This window comes from Oncorhynchus kisutch, linkage group LG16, assembly GCF_002021735.2.
Source record: "Oncorhynchus kisutch isolate 150728-3 linkage group LG16, Okis_V2, whole genome shotgun sequence".
Taxonomy (NCBI): domain Eukaryota; kingdom Metazoa; phylum Chordata; class Actinopteri; order Salmoniformes; family Salmonidae; genus Oncorhynchus; species Oncorhynchus kisutch.
The window spans coordinates 17604843-17623585 of NC_034189.2; the positions used below are offsets into that span (position 1 = coordinate 17604843).

The following is an 18743-nucleotide window of genomic DNA, read 5'->3' on the forward strand; positions in this document are numbered from 1 at the left end:
TTAGTCAATGAGCAGACCTGCACAACATGTGAGTCAGCTCAGTGGACTGGGTTAACCAATGAGCAGACCTGCACAACATGTGAGTCAGCTCAGTGGACTGGGTTAGTCAATGATCAGACCTGCACAACATGTGAGTCAGCTAAGTGGACTGGGTTAGCCAATGAGCAGACCTGTACAACATGTGAGTCAGCTCAGTGGACTGGGTTAGCCAATGAGCAGACCTGCACAACATGTGAATCAGCTCAGTGGACTGGGTTAGCCAATGAGCAGACCTGCACAACATGTGAGTCAGCTCAGTGGACTGGGTTAGCCAATGAGCAGACCTGCACAACATGTGAGTCAGCTAAGTGGACTGGGTTAGCCAATGAGCAGACCTGTACAACATGTGAGTCAGCTCAGTGGACTGGGTTAGCCAATGAGCAGACCTGCACAACATGTGAGTCAGCTAAGTGGACTGGGTTAGCCAATGAGCAGACCTGTACAACATGTGAGTCAGCTCAGTGGACTGGGTTAGCCAATGAGCAGACCTGTACAACATGTGAGTCAGCTCAGTGGACTGGGTTAGTCAATGAGCAGACCTGCACAACATGTGAGTCAGCAAAGTGGACTGGGTTAGCCAATGTGCAGACCTGCACAACATGTGAGTCAGCTCAGTGGACTGGGTTAACCAATGAGCAGACCTGTACAACATGTGAGTCAGCTCAGTGTACTGGGTTAGCCAATGAGCAGACCTGCACAACATGTGAGTCAGCTAAGTGGACTGGGTTAGCCAATGAGCAGACCTGTACAACATGTGAGTCAGCTCAGTGGACTGGGTTAGTCAATGAGCAGACCTGCACAACATGTGAGTCAGCTCATTGGACTGGGTTAACCAATGAGCAGACCTGCACAACATGTGAGTCAGCTCAGTGGACTGGGTTAGCCAATGAGCAGACCTGTACAACATGTGAGTCAGCTCAGTGGACTGGGTTAGCCAATGAGCAGACCTGCACAACATGTGAGTCAGCTCAGTGGACTGGGTTAGCCAATGAGCAGACCTGTACAACATGTGAGTCAGCTCAGTGGACTGGGTTAGCCAATGAGCAGACCTGCACAACATGTGAGTCAGCTCAGTGGATTGGGTTAGCCAATGAGCAGACCTGCACAACATGTGAGTCAGCTCAGTGGACTGGGTTAGCCAATGAGCAGACCTGCACAACATGTGAGTCAGCTCAGTGGATTGGGTTAGCCAATGAGCAGACCTGCACAACATGTGAGTCAGCTCAGTGGACTGGGTTAGCCAATGAGCAGACCTGCACAACATGTGATAACTGATAAGACTACATGTGAAAACATTTGACAACATGTGAAAACATGATCTGGTGTTAAATAAATGTGACATGGGGATGCAACATTTCAACATCTGATATGAAACTACATGTGACATTTTTTAACACGTGGAAAGGAACATTTGATTGTCACATGCAAAAGTTTTTCAAACGTGAAAATGCAATTCCACCTGTGAGAGTTCGATTAGATGTTATTCTCCTCACATGTGTAAAGGTGGTGTTAACATGTAAACTCTATATTGAACACCTGTGGAAAAACTGACATCACGTCTCTTTTGTTTTCACATGTGAACAATTCAGCTCAACATGTGAAAACTGTTATTTCACATAATTACTTTTGTTGTAATGGAAGTAATGAAATGGGGTTTTAAGGTAAGTGGTACAATGTTCAGCTAAAATAGTGTCAAAGTTGAACATATACATTCAATACCTATAATACATCTCTGCATGTAGCAAAATAGTGGCATCTACACTGCTGTTTTAGTTATCAGTTCATCTCACTATTCTGTCATCATTGATTTCATTTACTGGATTCAGCAATTTGAGTGTTTTCTGTATAGTTGTCTAATGTTGTTGGGGCATAATATTCTGTTTTAATGTTACTCCTGAATAACTATGATAAATATAATAGGTTTTAATGTTACTCCTGAATATAATATTTTTTCTTGAGCGTATACAAAGTTGACTTTGAAGTCAAAAGTGTTGGAATACAGATGAAATCAGTTGTTGACACAGACATGGTGGCATTGCAGGATGTTTGGTATGCTGTGAACTAAGAGGTTGTGAGTTCAAATCCCGGTAGAGGATGTGTTGAATAATGACTGTGTAAATCCTGTGTCAAATATATAAGTTGAAAACATTGCGGGTACTTTGGGGACATCCTAACAACTCATTTTTGTTTGCAGGACATTCATGTGTAACTTCATGTGAAATATCATCTCATATGAAGTGTTCTAAAACCACATGCTTTGACATGATTTTATATGAGAAAGGTTCTGTGATCATGTGAAAATCCACGTGACGATATTTCACATAAATATTCCAAAACCACATTGTTTCACATGGGAAATAAAATTTGCAAAATATGACAATTTCACTTGAAATCATGTGTTTTTCCCCATAAGGGAATTGTGAACACTCCATTTTAGACTGGAGCGGTGGGTATGGAAGCTAGACAAAAAACGATATTTTCCAAATCTATTGTGGGATTATCACAACCTCTGTCAATAAGTACGATTTCAACAATCTGATTTATAATATAAAAAACACTGACATAAATAAATGCTATGCAACCATGGAAGACGGTCAGTGTTGTATCTCAAAACATATTTACTTATTCTTTCTTCTAAATGTTTCCATAACAACTGAAATTGAATGCAACTGTTCTGAATGACATACTAAAGCCCATTGACCACTTCGCCTCATCAAACCATTATCAAGCACGATGCTGTCGTCTTTTCTCGCCCTTTGACCATGTCCCTCTATTGCTTCCCTATGCACTTCCTTGTTTACGCATCATCAAAAGGCGCCGAAGAAAGACAAGGGGCAAAGACTGTGCACTGCACACCAATGGGGACTAAAAACTAAACCTACACGCCTTTCACACTTTTCCTTCCAACCCTTTTGTAGCAGTGTTAGCTTGTTTGAACAGGAAGAATAGAACACAGGGTGGGAGGTGTGTGTGTGTGTGTGTATGCGAGAGAGAGAGAGAGAGAGAGAGAGAATCACTAATGGTCCCCCCATCCCCTCCCGCCCCGTCCTGTCTGCCTGTTGAGGACCCTGGTCGGTCGACTGGTCTCAGGAATGCAGCCGGGCTCTTTCTTTCCGAGGGCTAAGTCAGTCAGCCTCTTGTGTGAAGCATGTCAAAACAAGCAGCCATCATTCCACCCTAGGCTGAGAAAAGCAGGCAGGCTAAGGAAGAGGTGAGGAGGGGTGAGGAGAGGTGAGGGCCTTCCAGTCCACTAAGGTCACCCAGCAATTAACCCCAAGATGTGCCCCACCCCACCCAATGTCTCTCTCTCTCTCTCTCTCGCTGTCCTTACACACACACACACACACACACACACACACACACACACACACACACACACACACTCCTTTCCCCAAGTCTCTCTCTCTAATCCAGAGGACCTCCACAGCTGATCGCCTCTCTCCCCCTCATCTGACCTCTGACCTTGCGCACCTCTTTGAATTTCACATGACTGTGCAGGTGTGGAGAAGTCCCTGGCACTGGATGGGCCCCAATTAGTAACCCTAATTAGTGCAGGGGCCCCCTGATGGGTTAAGGGAGGGGTGAGAGAAGGGGAGCAGGCAGGACGGTGATGCGTGGCTAAAGGCCTGGGAGGCCAGGGTTCTACACACACACTAATTCTACACACACTAATTCTACACACACTAATTCTACACACACTAATTCTACACACACTAATTTCACACACACACGTAGCACTAAGATATGGCACAGGACTAGGTGATGGCTCCGGAGGGGATGGCTACCATCTTATCAGCTCTTAACCAACCATACTATTTTATTATATTTTTCACATTGTTCGTAACTTCTTTTGTACATAATGTTGCTGCTATCGTATCTTATGACCGAAAAGAGCTTCTGGACATCAGAACAGAGTTTTTCTTCAATGAGTCGGGTGGGAAGGATATACTATACAGACACCCAACTAGGCCCAGATCCCCGTCATTCGCTGGAGAAGGAAACTGAAACTTTCCGGAAAAAGATCAGGGTGCCTTGAGAGGATCTGGCGACGAGTGGCTAATCTGCCTTTGCCTTCCGTCCAGCAAGTTAAAGTTCAATTGCAGGAAATTAAATGGGACGAACTGAAAGCATGTATATCGTAGCAACAGGACATTAAAAACTGTAATATCTTATGTTTCACTGAGTCGTGGCTGAACGACGACAATAAGAACATACAGCTGGCGGGTTATACAGTCTATCGGCAGGATAGAACAGCAGCCTCTGTTAAGACACGGGGCGGGGGCCTATGCATATATGTAAACAACAGCTGGTGCACGATATCTAAGGAAGTCTCAAGGTTTTGCTCGCCTGAGGTAGAGTATCTCATGATAAGTCGTAGACCACACTATCTACCTAGAGAGTTTTCATCTGTATATTTTGTAGCTGTCTACATACCACCACAGACCGATTCTGGCACTAAAACCGCACTCAATGAGCTGTATACCGCCATAAGCAAACAGGAAAACGCTGATCCAGAGGCATCGCTCCTAGTGGCCAGAGACTTTAATGCAGGGAAACTTAAATCTGTTTAACCTCATTTCTATCACCATGTTAAATGTGCAACCAGAGGGAACGAAATTCAAGACCACCTTTACTCCACACACAGAGATGCATACAAAGGTCTCCCTTGCCCTCCATTTGGCAAATCTGACCATAATTCTATCCTCCTGATTCCTGCTTACAAGCAAAAATTAAAGCAGGAAGCACCAGTGACTCGGTCTATAAAAAAGTGGTCAGATGAAGCAGATGCTAAACTACAGGACTGTTTTACTATCACAGACTGGAACATGTTCCGAGATTCTTCAGATGGCATTGAGGAGTACATCACATCAGTCACTAGCTTTATCAATAAGTGCATTGAGGACATCATCGCCACAGTGACTGTACGTACATACCCCAACCAGAAACCAAGGATTACAGGCAACATTTTCACTGAGCTAAAGGGTAGAGCTGCCACTAACCCAGAAGCTTATAAGAAATCCTGCTACGCCCTCTGACGAACCATCAAACAGGCAAAGCATCAAAACAGGACTAAGTGTCACGCCCTGACCTTAGTATTCTTTGTTTTCTTTATATATTTTGGTTAGGTCAGGGTGTGACATGGGTGATGTAGAGTATGTGTTTTTGTACTGTCTAGGGTTTTTTGTAGGTTTATGGGGTTGTTTACCATCTAGGTGTTTATGTATGTCTATGGTTGCCTAGATTGGTTCTCAATTAGAGGCAGCTGTTTATCTTTGTCTCTGATTGGGAACCATATTTAGGCAGCCATCTCCTTTGGGTATTTGGTGGGTTATTGTCTATGTGATGTTAGCACTCAGTTGTGATAGCGGTCACGTGCGTCTTGTTATTTTGTTTGTTTGGTTAGTGTACTTCGTGTTTTTTCGTCTTTCATTAAAAAAAAGATGTATTCACATCACGCTGCGCTTTGGTCTCCTCACTACGATGTTCGTGACACTAAGATCAAATCGTACTACACCGGATTCGACGCTCGTCAGATGTGGCAGGGCTTGCAAACTATTACAGACTACAACGTGAAGCACAGCCGAGAGCTGCCCAGTGACACGAGCCTACCAGACGAGCTACATAACTTCTATGCTCGCTTCGAGGCAAGTAACACTGAAACATGCATGTGAGTATCAGCTGTTCCGGAAGACTGTGTGATCACGCTCTCCACAGCCAATGTGAGCAAGACCTTTAAACAGGTCAACATTCACAAGGACGCAGGGCCAGACGGTTACCAGGACGTATACTCAAAGCATGTGTGGACCAACTGGCAAGTGTCTTCACTGACATTTTCAACCTTTCCCTGACCGAGTCTGTAATACCTACATATTTCAAACAGATCACCATAGTCCCTGTGCCCAAGAAAGTGAAGGTAACCTGCCTAAATGACTACCGCCCCGTAGCACTCACGTCGGTAGCTTTGAAGTGCTTTGAAAGGTTGGTCATGGCTAACATCAACACAGTCATCCTGGGAAACCCTAGACTCACTTCAATTTGCATGACGCCCCAACAGATCCACAGAAGACGTAATCTCAATCGCACTCCACACTGCCCTTCCCCACCTGGACAAAAGGAACACCTATGTGAGAATGCTGTTCATTGACTACAGCTCAGCGTTCAACACCGTAGTGCCCACAAAGCTCATCACTAAACTAAGCCCTGGGACTAAACACCACCCTCTGCGACTGGATCCTGGACTTTCAGACTGGCCGGGCAACAACACATCTGCCACGCTGATCCACAACACTGGGGCTCCTCAGGGGTGAGTGCTTAGTCCCCTCCTGTACTCCCCGTTCACCCACAACTACGTGGCCAAACATGACTCCAACACCTTCATTAAGTTTGCTGATGACACAACAGTGGAAGGCCTGATCACAGACAACGATGAGACAGCCTATAGGGAGGAGGTCAGAGACCTGGCAGTGTTGTGCCAGGACAACAACCTCTCCCTCAACCTGAACAAGACAAAGGAGCTGATCATTGGCTATAGGAAATGGAGTGCCGAACAGACCCCCATTAACATTGTCTAAAATTGACTACACACACACATAGCACTAAACTGACTACACACACACACACACACAGCACTAAACTGACTACACACACATAGCACTAAACTGACTACACACATAGCACTAAACTGACTACACACACAGCACTAAACTGACTACACACACACACACACACACACACACACACAGCACTAAACTGACTACAGACACACACAGCACTAAACTGACTACACACACAGCATTAAACTGACTACACATTCACACACACACACACACACACACACACACACACACACACACACACACACACACACACAGCACTACTGATTAGAACAAAGAAAAGGACACAAAAGCAAGTGTTTTATTTTCTGATCATTCTGATTACAAAAAAACTAAATTAAATACAGATTTTCTGGGTTTGGCGTCACTGGAGCTCAGGTGAAACGACAACTTTAGCCCCATGCACTCCTGTTACACTGTCCCTACAACTCATCAGGGTTTACCTTCTCTACTTCTGTCCACTGGCCCTACAACTCATCAGGGTTTACCTTCTCTACTTCTGTCCACTGGCCCTACAACTCATCAGGGTTTACCTTCTCTACTTCTGTCCACTGGCCCTACAACTCATCAGGGTTTACCTTCTCTACTTCTGTCCACTGGCCCTACAACTCATCAGGGTTTACCTTCTCTACTTCTGTCCACTGGCCCTACAACTCATCAGGGTTTACCTTCTCTACTTCTGTCCACTGGCCCTACAACTCATCAGGGTTTACCTTCTCTACTTCTGTCCACTGCTACAGGGAGTGCTACCCGGCTCCCCACCTCCACCCCTCCCCACCTTCCCTGCCTCTCTTTCTACCTTTCCTCCTTCCTTTCATTCCATAATAAAGGGGGGGCTCCCTTCCTTCCTACCTCCCCACCTTCCCTGCCTCTCTATCTTCCGTCCTTCCTTCCATCCCTCCTTCCTTCCATCACTGTGAAACGGGCCACCCATCTGGTCTCCTGTCTCCGGGCCCTCTCGCGCTCTCAAATAAAGGCGGCAATCATTTTAATTGGCACCCTGGAGTCAATTGTCCCTGTGTTGCTGGAAAAGGAGGAGAGGCGGAGGAGAGGAGAGGTATATAATTGTTTGTCATCCAGAGAGGGTAACTTGTGAATCAGCATATGATTAAATATATTTCCCCTAGAGCAAATGCTACAGTTCACGTGCAGCCATTATTGGATCATAGTCTTGGTTTTGAACAGGATGTTGTCCATAAGAATGAAGTAAAGTCAGTTACGTGAAGTGTTGTGGTGAATAGAAGAGTCAGACAGACCAAGTTACATAGACATATATTTATATGCATAAAAATACATATTATACAATATTTTGTCCTTTCGAGCCAGAGAGCTTGAAAACCACTTTTTCAAACCAGAACACAAAGAAAGTCTCTTTAAATAAGTGCAATTTGTTAATGAGACAAAGAATTGTAAAGCATATATCACGTTTGACATTTCTTCTGTCTTTTTTTTTGTTTTTTTTGTTGTTGCTGTTTCTTGATGTTGTTGTTTTTTGTTGTTGTAAACATCACATGGTACTGAGATGGAGATACTTGTGCTAATACCCATATATTTACATTGTAAAGTTCTTCACTGTGAGTAGTAGAACGGTGCCGATTAACTTGACATGGTCAAACACAACTTTTACTTAGCCTGATCACAGATCAGTTTGTACTTTTATCCAACAGCATGACAAATTATAGTTGGCTTAAGCACATACAGATTGGGAATCAGGCTTCAACTTTACTGCCAAAAGGAAATAATGTACTGTATGGCCTTATATACTGTACCCTCACATAACCTTACTGTGCATAAGAACAAAACATTGCCTCTGGACTTTATTATTATTTATTTTTAAATAAACAAACATTGCCACACAATCGCATAAAACCATCAAACTCATGATACAGTAGCACCACGTATAGAGAGAGAGAGAGAGAGAGAGAGAGGAACTGGGCCCATATTTACAACGTGTTTCAGATACTTTGGGAATATGGGCCCTGGAGAGCCTGAAGGAGGAGAGGAAACAGTGTTCTCCAGGTTTGGGGTCAATTCAATTTCAATTCCATTCAATTCATAAAGTAAACCAAATTCCAAATCCAATCCCAAATGTTCCTTATTAAAAAGCATTGAATAGAATCAGAATTGAAATGTCAGTGTACTGCCTGAATTGCCTGGAATTTAAATGGTATTGACCCCAACCCTGGTATGTTCTACCCCGAGTCACATCTCTCTGACATGGGTTTATTTGTATATGAAGGTGAATTTTCAGTGTTGCACGGTGTCAGGAGAAAACGCGTAACAAAAGTCAGCGAGGGCAGAGAGAGAGAAAAAGAGAGAGAGATAAAGAGAGAAACTGTTTGATGCTGGGCTATTTGCTATGAAAGCACTATCATCTTCAACCCAGGAAGGGCAAAGGTTAGATTTCCTTCTGTGGTGCCTTTGAATGTTATTTTGTTGAAAATGAGAACGGCCTCTCCTTAAATGAAACACACGTACTAGCTTTTCAGCGCTGCTTTTCCATGTGGTTCCAACACCGTGCACAAGAACAGTGTCGGCTGAACGTACAACACAAACACAGGACTGTACAGCTGCAGGAAAAGGAGTTGTTATTGAAAGAGATGGTCAGACGAGAGAGAGAGAGAGGGATCACATGACCGGGAAAGGGATCACTCTACTTGTTTAGTTGTTTACTGGTCGAAGTCTTGAAGGGATTGAAGCTGGGTGAATATCTGAGTTTGACACAGATACTGAGAACTGCCAAAAAAATACCACTTTGACTTTACAGGAGGAAAGATTTGTTTTCTAGGAATACTGTTAAAAATACAAAGAAATAAATACAGTGTGAGAAGAGAATGCCTTTGACATAGTGGCAGGGGAGAAGCAAAGAGTTCTGGACCAAAATAAAAGAAAGATGAAAGAAGACAAAAAAGGACGTGAAGTAGAAGTGGGAAGCTAGGTAAGTTGGTTCCTGCCTACCTGCTTTTCTGGCTGCCTGTCTATCTCCCTACCTCCCTGCCTCTCTGCCTCCCTCCCTGTCTATCTCCCTACCTCCCTGCCTCTCTGCCTCCCTCCCTGTCTCTCTCCCTCCCTCCCTCCCTGCCTCTCTGCCTCCCTCTCCATCTCCCTCCCTCCCTGCCTCTCTGCCTCCCTCCCTGTCTATCTCCCTCCCTCCCTGCCTATCTCCCTCCCTCCCTGCCTCTCTGCCTCCATCCCTGTCTATCTCCCTCCCTCCCTGCCTCTCTGCCTCCATCCCTGTCTATCTCCCTCCCTCTCTGCCTCCCTCCCTGTCTATCTCCCTCCCTCCCTGCCACTCTGCCTCCCTCCCTGCCTCTCTGCCTCCCTCCCTGTCTATCTCCCTCCCTCCCTGCCTCTCTGCCTACCTCCCTGTTTATCTCCCTCCCTCCCTCCCTGTCTATCTCCCTGCCTCTCAGGTCTGCCTCTCAGGTCTGCCTCTCAGGTCTGCCTCTCAGGTCTGCCTCTCAGGTCTGCCTCTCAGGTCTGCCTCTCCCTTCAATATTTGATGGAGGACGGTGTGAATTATGGATGCTGCTTATTGAAAATAACATGATGTTCAACAACAGCCCCGGTAGAACCACAGCAACAACACACAAACAGAGAGGTTTCCATGACCACAAGACCCACAGCGGTGCTTCACTACGACAACGTGAAGGTGAGACTGGCAGACAAAGGTCAGAAGGTCAGAGAGACACCGTAGTAGAGCAAATCTGTTGTTTTACTATCAGAATCTTTTTTTCCACACACTTTTCTCACAGAGGGGATTTTTTCAGGCTTTGGAATAATTTAGGTGGATTGACCTTGGCGATTATTCGTGAAGGTCGGCGATAAGGTCGGCCCTTTTTCATTGATGTCATCACATAGCAAACCAGGACCTTCACGAGAGCAAGAAATAGGGGGCCCAAAATGTGATCCATATACACTGAGTGTACAAAACATTAAGATCACCTGCTCTTTCCATGACATAGACTGACCAAGTGAATCCAGGTGAAAGCTATGAACCCTTATTAATGTCACTTGTTAAATCCACTTCAATCAGTGTAGATGAAGGGGAGGAGACAGGTTAAAGAAGGATTTTTAAGCCTTGAGACAAATGAGACATGGATTGTGTATGTGTGCCATTCAGAGGGTGAATGGGCAAGACAAAATATATGACTGCCCTTTGAACGGGATACGGTAGTAGGCGCCAGGTGCACCGGTTTGTGTCAAGAACTGCAACGCTGCTGGGTTTTTCATGTTCAACAGTTTCCCATGTGTATCAAGAATGGTCTACTACCCAAAGGACATCCAGCCAACTTGACACAACTGTGGGAAGCATTGGAGTCAACATGGGCCAGAATTCCTGTGGAACGCTTTCGACACCTTGTGGAGTCCATGCCCCGATGAATAGGAAAACCACCAAGCTAGAGGTGAGAAATAGAAAGTTGTGAAAAAACCCAGTGGAGATAGTTAACATTGACAAACTGAGGTCAAACTACAGTGACCAGGGCTTGGAGCTTTGAGTCTCTTTGAGAAAATAATCGAAACGTGTCTGAACTGAATCCAGAATCTCTGACTAACCCTTAACCTGTCTTCTTAATAGATAGTCTGCGTACACTGTGTTTGGAACTGTACCTATAGGTGATACAACCTGTGAATATCTGATACCTCAAGATCTCAAATAACTTTCACGGTCTAGCACATGACAACAAACTATATTCAAAAAGAGGGAGATGGGAGATCATGTAAAATCTCCAAGGAACATTTGGTGCTTTAGATCAAAGTAAATGGGCGAGTCTTGAGCGCGGGAGAGGGTCTAGGAAGGAATATCCAAATATAATTGTTAGATAATAAACAGGGAAAGGGGAAATAGAAGCCACTGAATGTACCAATCTGAGAAAACATATACATAGAAAAAAGCTTATTAGGACTTGGGAGAAGAAACCAGTTTAAAAGAGATGATGCCTACTGCATCCTACAGTATCTGTCGACCCATCAGAACATCACACACAGACTTCCATGAGATAAGGAGAAGGATTGATATGAACCGGTTAGAAATTCTGTCTGTGTGTGTGTGTGTGTGTGTGTGTGTGTGTGTGTGTGTGTTTGTGTGTGTGTGTGCACCAAACCTACGTGAACAACATTCAAACACAAGATTTGGGATAAGGAGTGTTTGGCCAGACCAAGCACAGGGGGCGGTGGTGGGATATGTACGGGACAGATGGGTCGCTTTTTATGTACACCAAAACAAATTCACCCCCCACCCCGCCCCCCAACGATGATGAGCCCTTTTTGTTTGCAAACATTCAGAGATGATCTAAACCGGGGGTTGTTGTGGCAACCTGCGGGTGGGTGGCTTTAAACCAGAGAGTAGTCTCTGTAGCCAATGGTAAAGCATACGGAGTGATACTGTCACCGGTGAATTACACATCAAGAGTTAATCTCATGGGAGTGGATAAAAGGTCAGGGGGTTAGAGGTCAGAGGTCAAGCTCCTCAGGTTGACCTGGATTTACTCAAGTTGATTGGACGACACGACGGACGTGAGGACGTAGCGCAGAGCAGGGGCCAGGATAATGGCGCTATTGCTAACCCGTTACTTTGGCAAGGCCATACCCCCAGTACCTTTTATCAACTGCTATTTCTTCTTCATAGCATGGATTTGACCTAGGACTAGCTTTAGTTCACATATTACTTGTCCACATTTTTTTTAAATACACACACAACCAACCAAATACAGAATTTACAGGAATCAGTGTTGGACACTATACAGTGCAAATTAACATTAGAAACTGCTAACGCGTATGATTATTTGACTTGGAGCGCTCTGGCAGAAAACTGCCACATGATGGGAAACCTGGTCATTTTGCTGGAAGGTATGTAATATGTTAAAGGGGTAACTGGTTGCACTCCTTTGTATTGTAATGTAATCTACAGACGACATCACGCTTATTCACTTACACTGACTCAGTCAGGGCCTTTTCTACGATGTCAGGCTTTTAAAAAACATAATATGGAACAGAAAGAAAGAAAGAAAGAAAGAGAAAGAAAGAAGAGAACGATCACACAAACGTACTGACTGGACAAAGTGAACAGAGGAGGAGAAGCGTTAAGAAAAAAAGGTTTGTTCTCCGCATGAATCACACACACATTTCATTTCTCCCAAATAATTCACAAGCAACGTTTTTGTGTGTGACGGGCTTCATCATCACCCCTGTCTGTCACACCACAAGGTCCTGTTCCGTAACACCCCCACCGTGGCAGGCAGTAGCTGAACAATGATGTTGATGAGCCAACCAATGATGGACAGCAATGTTGGTGGGTGGATAGGTGGGAGACCAGAGGGGGAGGGGGGGGGTCATCCCAACCCCTTAATGGCCGCTTTTTAGGAAACTCTCTTCTTCCCACTTAGATCTCCATCCTTGGAGATCCTGTCCAGCCGCATGTATGGCTCAAATGCCGAGGACCCGCACCCGTACCCAGATGCCAGTTCATGATGAGCGCCCCCTAGCAGCGGCATTGAGAAGCACAGTGAGTGCGGCGGCGGCATGCCCAGACGTGGCGAAGGTGAAGTCCCTCCCAGGGAGGGCAGTGACAGCCCGAAAGTTCCACCCATGCCAAGAATGCCATTTCCTGGTGGCGTGCTCCTACTCACGCCTGGCGAGGAGGAGCCCCCTCCGGAGCTGACCAATAGAGAGCCATTTCCTGGGTGGTGGCCCAATGGGGGATGGGGGGGCGGGGCGGAGAGGAGGCGGCCCTGTTCGAGGAGACGCAAAATGTTACAGGTGGCCAGTGACTCCGAGGTGGAGGAGGAGTGCTTGTCAGAGTCCTTGGTCGTGTCCTTCTTCTGCTTGGTGCGGCGGTTCTGGAACCACACTTTAACCTATAAAGACAGAAGAAGTGAGACAGACTAAAGAGTTAAAACATGGCTTTATTCATTGAATGGTTCACTAAATCAGCAGACAATAGGAGAAATAAGAACTCATACTTATGTCTAGTTCAAACCACACAAACACAGATTCTGTCTCAACAATCTACTTAGCCATCATTGGATTCCGGTTCATTCTGTTGCATGAAACTTTTGTGAAAACGAAACCTTTATTTAATTCAGCAAGTCATTGTCAAGAAGGCACCTCCAAGTTGAGAGTTACGATACATAACTATATTATTTCAGTGGAGGCTACAGTAAAGTATATGATATTATATGATATTTCCACAAGTTGGTGACACGTGATACCTAGCTAAGTGCCTGGCCATCCATGCACGCACAGACACAAGCAGTATACATACAGAGACAGCCCCCAGAGTACACCTCATTGGATCAACACTGTTGTATTTCCCACTGGGTTCAACCATGATTGGTTGTTTTTTACCCTCATCTCTCTACACTCAAATCAAATCAACGTTTAGCAGATGTTAAAGCAAAATGCTTGTGTTTCCAGCTCCATCAGTGCAGTAAATGTCTAACAGTGCAATACTAATACACAAATCATTCCTGGAGAAAAAATACTTTGAAAAAAATATATATATATATCAGAATGAGTAATGTCAGAGTACAGAATATAAATATGTGGTGCGCACAGACTGTATAGACAATATATAAGTAGGAAAAAAGCATGTACAGCAGTAGTTATATAGGATGAGCTATGTGGAGAATACAGTATGTACAGCAGTCGTTATATAGGATGAGCTATGTGGAGAATACAGTATGTACGGCAGTAGTTATATAGGATGAGCTATGTGGAGAATACAGTATGTACAGCAGTCGTTATATAGGATGGGCTATGTGGAGAATACAGTATGTACAGCAGTAGTTATATAGGATGAGCTATGTGGAGAATACAGTATGTACAGCAGTAGTTATATAGGATGGGCTATGTGGAGAATACAGTATGTACAGCAGTAGTTATATAGGATGAGCTATGTGGAGAATACAGTATGTACAGCAGTCGTTATATAGGATGAGCTATGTGGAGAATACAGTATGTACAGCAGTAGTTATATAGGATGAGCTATGTGGAGAATACAGTATGTACAGCAGTAGTTATATAGGATGAGCTATGTGGAGAATACAGTATGTACAGCAGTCGTTATATAGGACGAGCTATGTGGAGAATACAGTATGTACAGCAGTCGTTATATAGGATGAGCTATGTGGAGAATACAGTATGTACAGCAGTCGTTATATAGGATGAGCTATGTGGAGAATACAGTATGTACGGCAGTAGTTATATAGGATGAGCTATGTGGAGAATACAGTATGTACAGCAGTAGTTATATAGGATGAGCTATGTGGAGAATACAGTATGTACAGCAGTCGTTATATAGGATGAGCTATGTGGAGAATACAGTATGTACAGCAGTAGTTATATAGGATGAGCTATGTGGAGAATACAGTATGTACAGCAGTCGTTATATAGGATGGGCTATGTGGAGAATACAGTATGTACAGCAGTAGTTATATAGGATGGGCTATGTGGAGAATACAGTATGTGCAGCAGTAGTTATGTTGGATGGGTTATGTGGAGAATACAGTATGTACAGCAGTAGTTATATAGGATGAGCTATGTGGAGAATACAGTATGTGCAGCAGTAGTTATGTTGGATGAGCTATGTGGAGAATACAGTAGGTACGGCAGTAGTTATATATGATGAGCTATGTGGAGAATAGAGTATGTGCAGCAGTAGTTATGTTGGATGAGCTATGTGGAGAATACAGTAGGTACGGCTGTAGTTCTAAAGCATAAGCTATGTGGAGAATACAGTATGTACAGCAGTAGTTATAAAGCATAAGCTACAGTGGGGAGAACAAGTACTTGATACACTGCCAATTTTGCAGGTTTTCCTACTTACAAAGCATGTAGAGGTCTGTCATTTTTATCATAGGTACACTTCAACTGTGAGATCTAAAACAAAAACCCAGATAATCACATTGTATGATTTTTAAGTAATTAATTTGCATTTTATTGCATGACATAAGTATTTGATACATCAGAAAGGCAGAACTTAATATTTGGTACAGAAACCTTTGTTTGCAATTACAGAGATCATACGTTTCCTGTAGTTCTTGACCAGGTTTGCACACACGGCAGCAGGGATTTTGGCCCACTCCTCCATACAGACCTTCTCCAGATCCTTCAGGTTTCGGGGCTGTCGCTGGGCAATACGGACTTTCAGCTCCCTCCAAAGATTTTCAATTGGGTTCAGGTCTGGAGACTGGCTAGGCCACTCCAGGACCTTGAGATGCTTCTTGCGGAGCCCTGGCTGCCCTAGCTGTGGGTTTTGGTGATTTCTAGATTTTTGTTTTATATTCCGTCTCTCACAGTTGAAGTGTACCTATGATAACAATTACAGACTTCTACATGCGTTGTAAGTAGGAAAACCTGCAAAATCGTCAGAGTATCAAATACTTGTTCTCCCCACTGTATGTGGCAGTAGTTATATAGTATGGGCTATGTGGAGAATACAGTATGTACGGCAGTAGTTATATAGGATGGGCTATGTGGAGAATACAGTATGTACGGCAGTAGTTATATAGGATGGGCTATGTGGAGAATACAGTATGTACAGCAGTAGTTATATAGGATGGGCTATGTGGAGAATACAGTATGTACGGCAGTAGTTATATAGGATGGGCTATGTGGAGAATACAGTATGTACGGCAGTAGTTATGTTGGATGGGCTATGTGGAGAATACAGTATGTACAGCAGTAGTTATATAGGATGGGCTATGTGGAGAATACAGTATGTACGGCAGTAGTTATATAGGATGGGCTATGTGGAGAATACAGTATGTACGGCAGTAGTTATATAGGATGGTCTATGTGGAGAATACAGTATGTACGGCAGTAGTTATATAGGATGGGCTATGTGGAGAATACAGTATGTACGGCAGTAGTTATATAGGATGGGCTATGTGGAGAATACAGTATGTACGGCAGTAGTTATATAGGATGGGCTATGTGGAGAATACAGTATGTACGGCAGTAGTTATATAGGATGGGCTATGTGGAGAATACAGTATGTACATGTAAAGTGAATAATAAATGAACTTCTCAGAGATCAAATTATATTTGATTGCCCCGATAGGTTGACGCAGACAAGGGGGAGGGATTAGAATGAGATGGGAGTGGAATGGGGACCTCGTCAGTCAGTGGGTGTGAGAGTGGAATCGATTCTGGTGCCACCAATGACAACAGAGACTAAAGTATCTAATACGCTGGCCCAAGTAAGTAAAAGCTATAACCACAGGGATAGGTTTCAATGGTATCTAGGATGCTGGTGTTGCCTAAACCGGTTTCAACTGAGAGACAAAGAAAGGGCAAAGCAAAGTTCTCATCTCTCACTGCACTATTATGCACTGTATTGCACAGTACTGTACTGTTCTGCAGTGTACTGCACTGTACGGCACTGCACTGTTCTGCTGTCAGTGTACTTTACTGCACTGTACTGTACTGGACTGCATGGTATTCTACTGTACTGCAGTGTACTGCACTTCACTACTCTGTACTGCAGTGTACTGTAGTGTACTAGACTGCACTGTACTGTTCTGTACTGCACTGCACTGTACTGTAGTGTACTGCACTGTTCTGCACTGTACTGTAGTGTACTACACTGTACTGCACTGTACTGCATTGTACTGTACTGCACTGTAGTGTACTGTACTGCACTGTTCTGCACTGTACTGCATTATTCTGCACTGTACTGCACTGTATTATACTGCAGTGTAATGCACTGCACTGCACTGCACTGTGCTGCACTGTATTGTACTGTAGTGTACTGCACCGTACTGGACTGTAGTGTACTGCACTGTACTGGACTGGACTGTAGGCCTACACAGCGAGCTTCTCTACACAGCACACAACAGCACACAGTGTGAAAAGCTCACTGAACTCTGACTGTGCTTGTTTCTGGATGTTTAATTGATGCACAGGTGCTTTAATGTATAGCGTGTGGTTTGAGGGGGGGCTACGCGCACACACAGGGTAATGGGGGTCAGGGGAGATCGGATGTCTTTGCTCACACACACCCAGGGTAATGGGGGTCAGGGGAGATCAGATGTGTTTGCTCACACACACCCAGGGTAATGGGGGACAGGGAGGATCAGATGTCTTTGCTCACACACACACAGGGTAATGGGGGCCAGGGGAGATCAGATCCGTTTGCTCTCACACACACAGGGTAATGGGGGTCAGGGGAGATCTTGTGCGTTTGCTCACACACACACAGGGTAATGGGGGTCAGGGGAGATCAGATGCGTTTGCTCACACACACACACACACAGGGTAATGGGGGTCAGGGGAGATCAGATGCGTTTGCTCACACACACACAGGGTAATGGGGGTCAGGGGAGATCAGATGCGTTTGCACACACAGAGAAATCATACTCATGAAAAATGTATACAATCTTCACTGACTTACTGCTCTTTTCCTCACCTCTCGGGTGTGAGTGTGTGTATTCATACGTTTGTGTGTGTGTCATGGCATTCGATCCGGGCAAGGCGATCACCACACATGACCCATTGATGTGAGCTGACTGGAAGAATGCGATCGCTGCATCTTCATATCGAGAATAAACCCTGTCAGATTCTCCTTCGTATTCTTCTCTCTCCGCCACTCTATACATTCACCATGAGACAAACACATCTCTTGGCACAGATCAGGTAGTGTAGTGTTCACACTAACACGCAGCCTACACGTCCACACTCACATGCTCATAATGTACATATACATGTATAGGACCGTCACAGACCACATAGTGTACACATACAGTACACGCTACCATCGTCAACTCATCCACTCTTTATCTGGAGAACACTGCCATGTAATTAAGCTAAAGAGGGGATTGGTGGATTGGTAGAGCGAAGCAGAGTGAGTTCCAGTTACATTGACAGCCTACACCGGCCAAACCCAGAAGACGCTGGGCCAACTGTCCACCGGCCAAACCCAGAAGACGCTGGGCCAACTGTCCACCGGCCAAACCCAGAAGACGCTGGGCCAACTGTCCACCGGCCAAACCCAGAAGACGCTGGGCCAACTGTCCACCGGCCAAACCCAGAAGACGCTGGGCCAACTGTCCACCGGCCAAACCCAGAAGACGCTGGGCCAACTGTCCA

General features: G+C 44.7%; 1 protein-coding gene across 1 annotated transcript in view; it reads right to left on the reverse strand.

Moving 5' to 3' along the window:
• Nucleotides 1–10937: 10937 nt before the first annotated feature.
• Nucleotides 10938–18743, reverse strand: part of LOC109906756 (ventral anterior homeobox 2-like) — a 39439-nt gene continuing 31633 nt past the window's right edge. Inside the window, exon 3 of the mRNA XM_020504619.2 lies at nucleotides 10938–13510. Coding sequence (XP_020360208.1) covers nucleotides 13013–13510 — 498 coding nt within the window. The 3' untranslated portion in view covers nucleotides 10938–13012. The remainder of the gene's footprint in view (nucleotides 13511–18743) is intronic.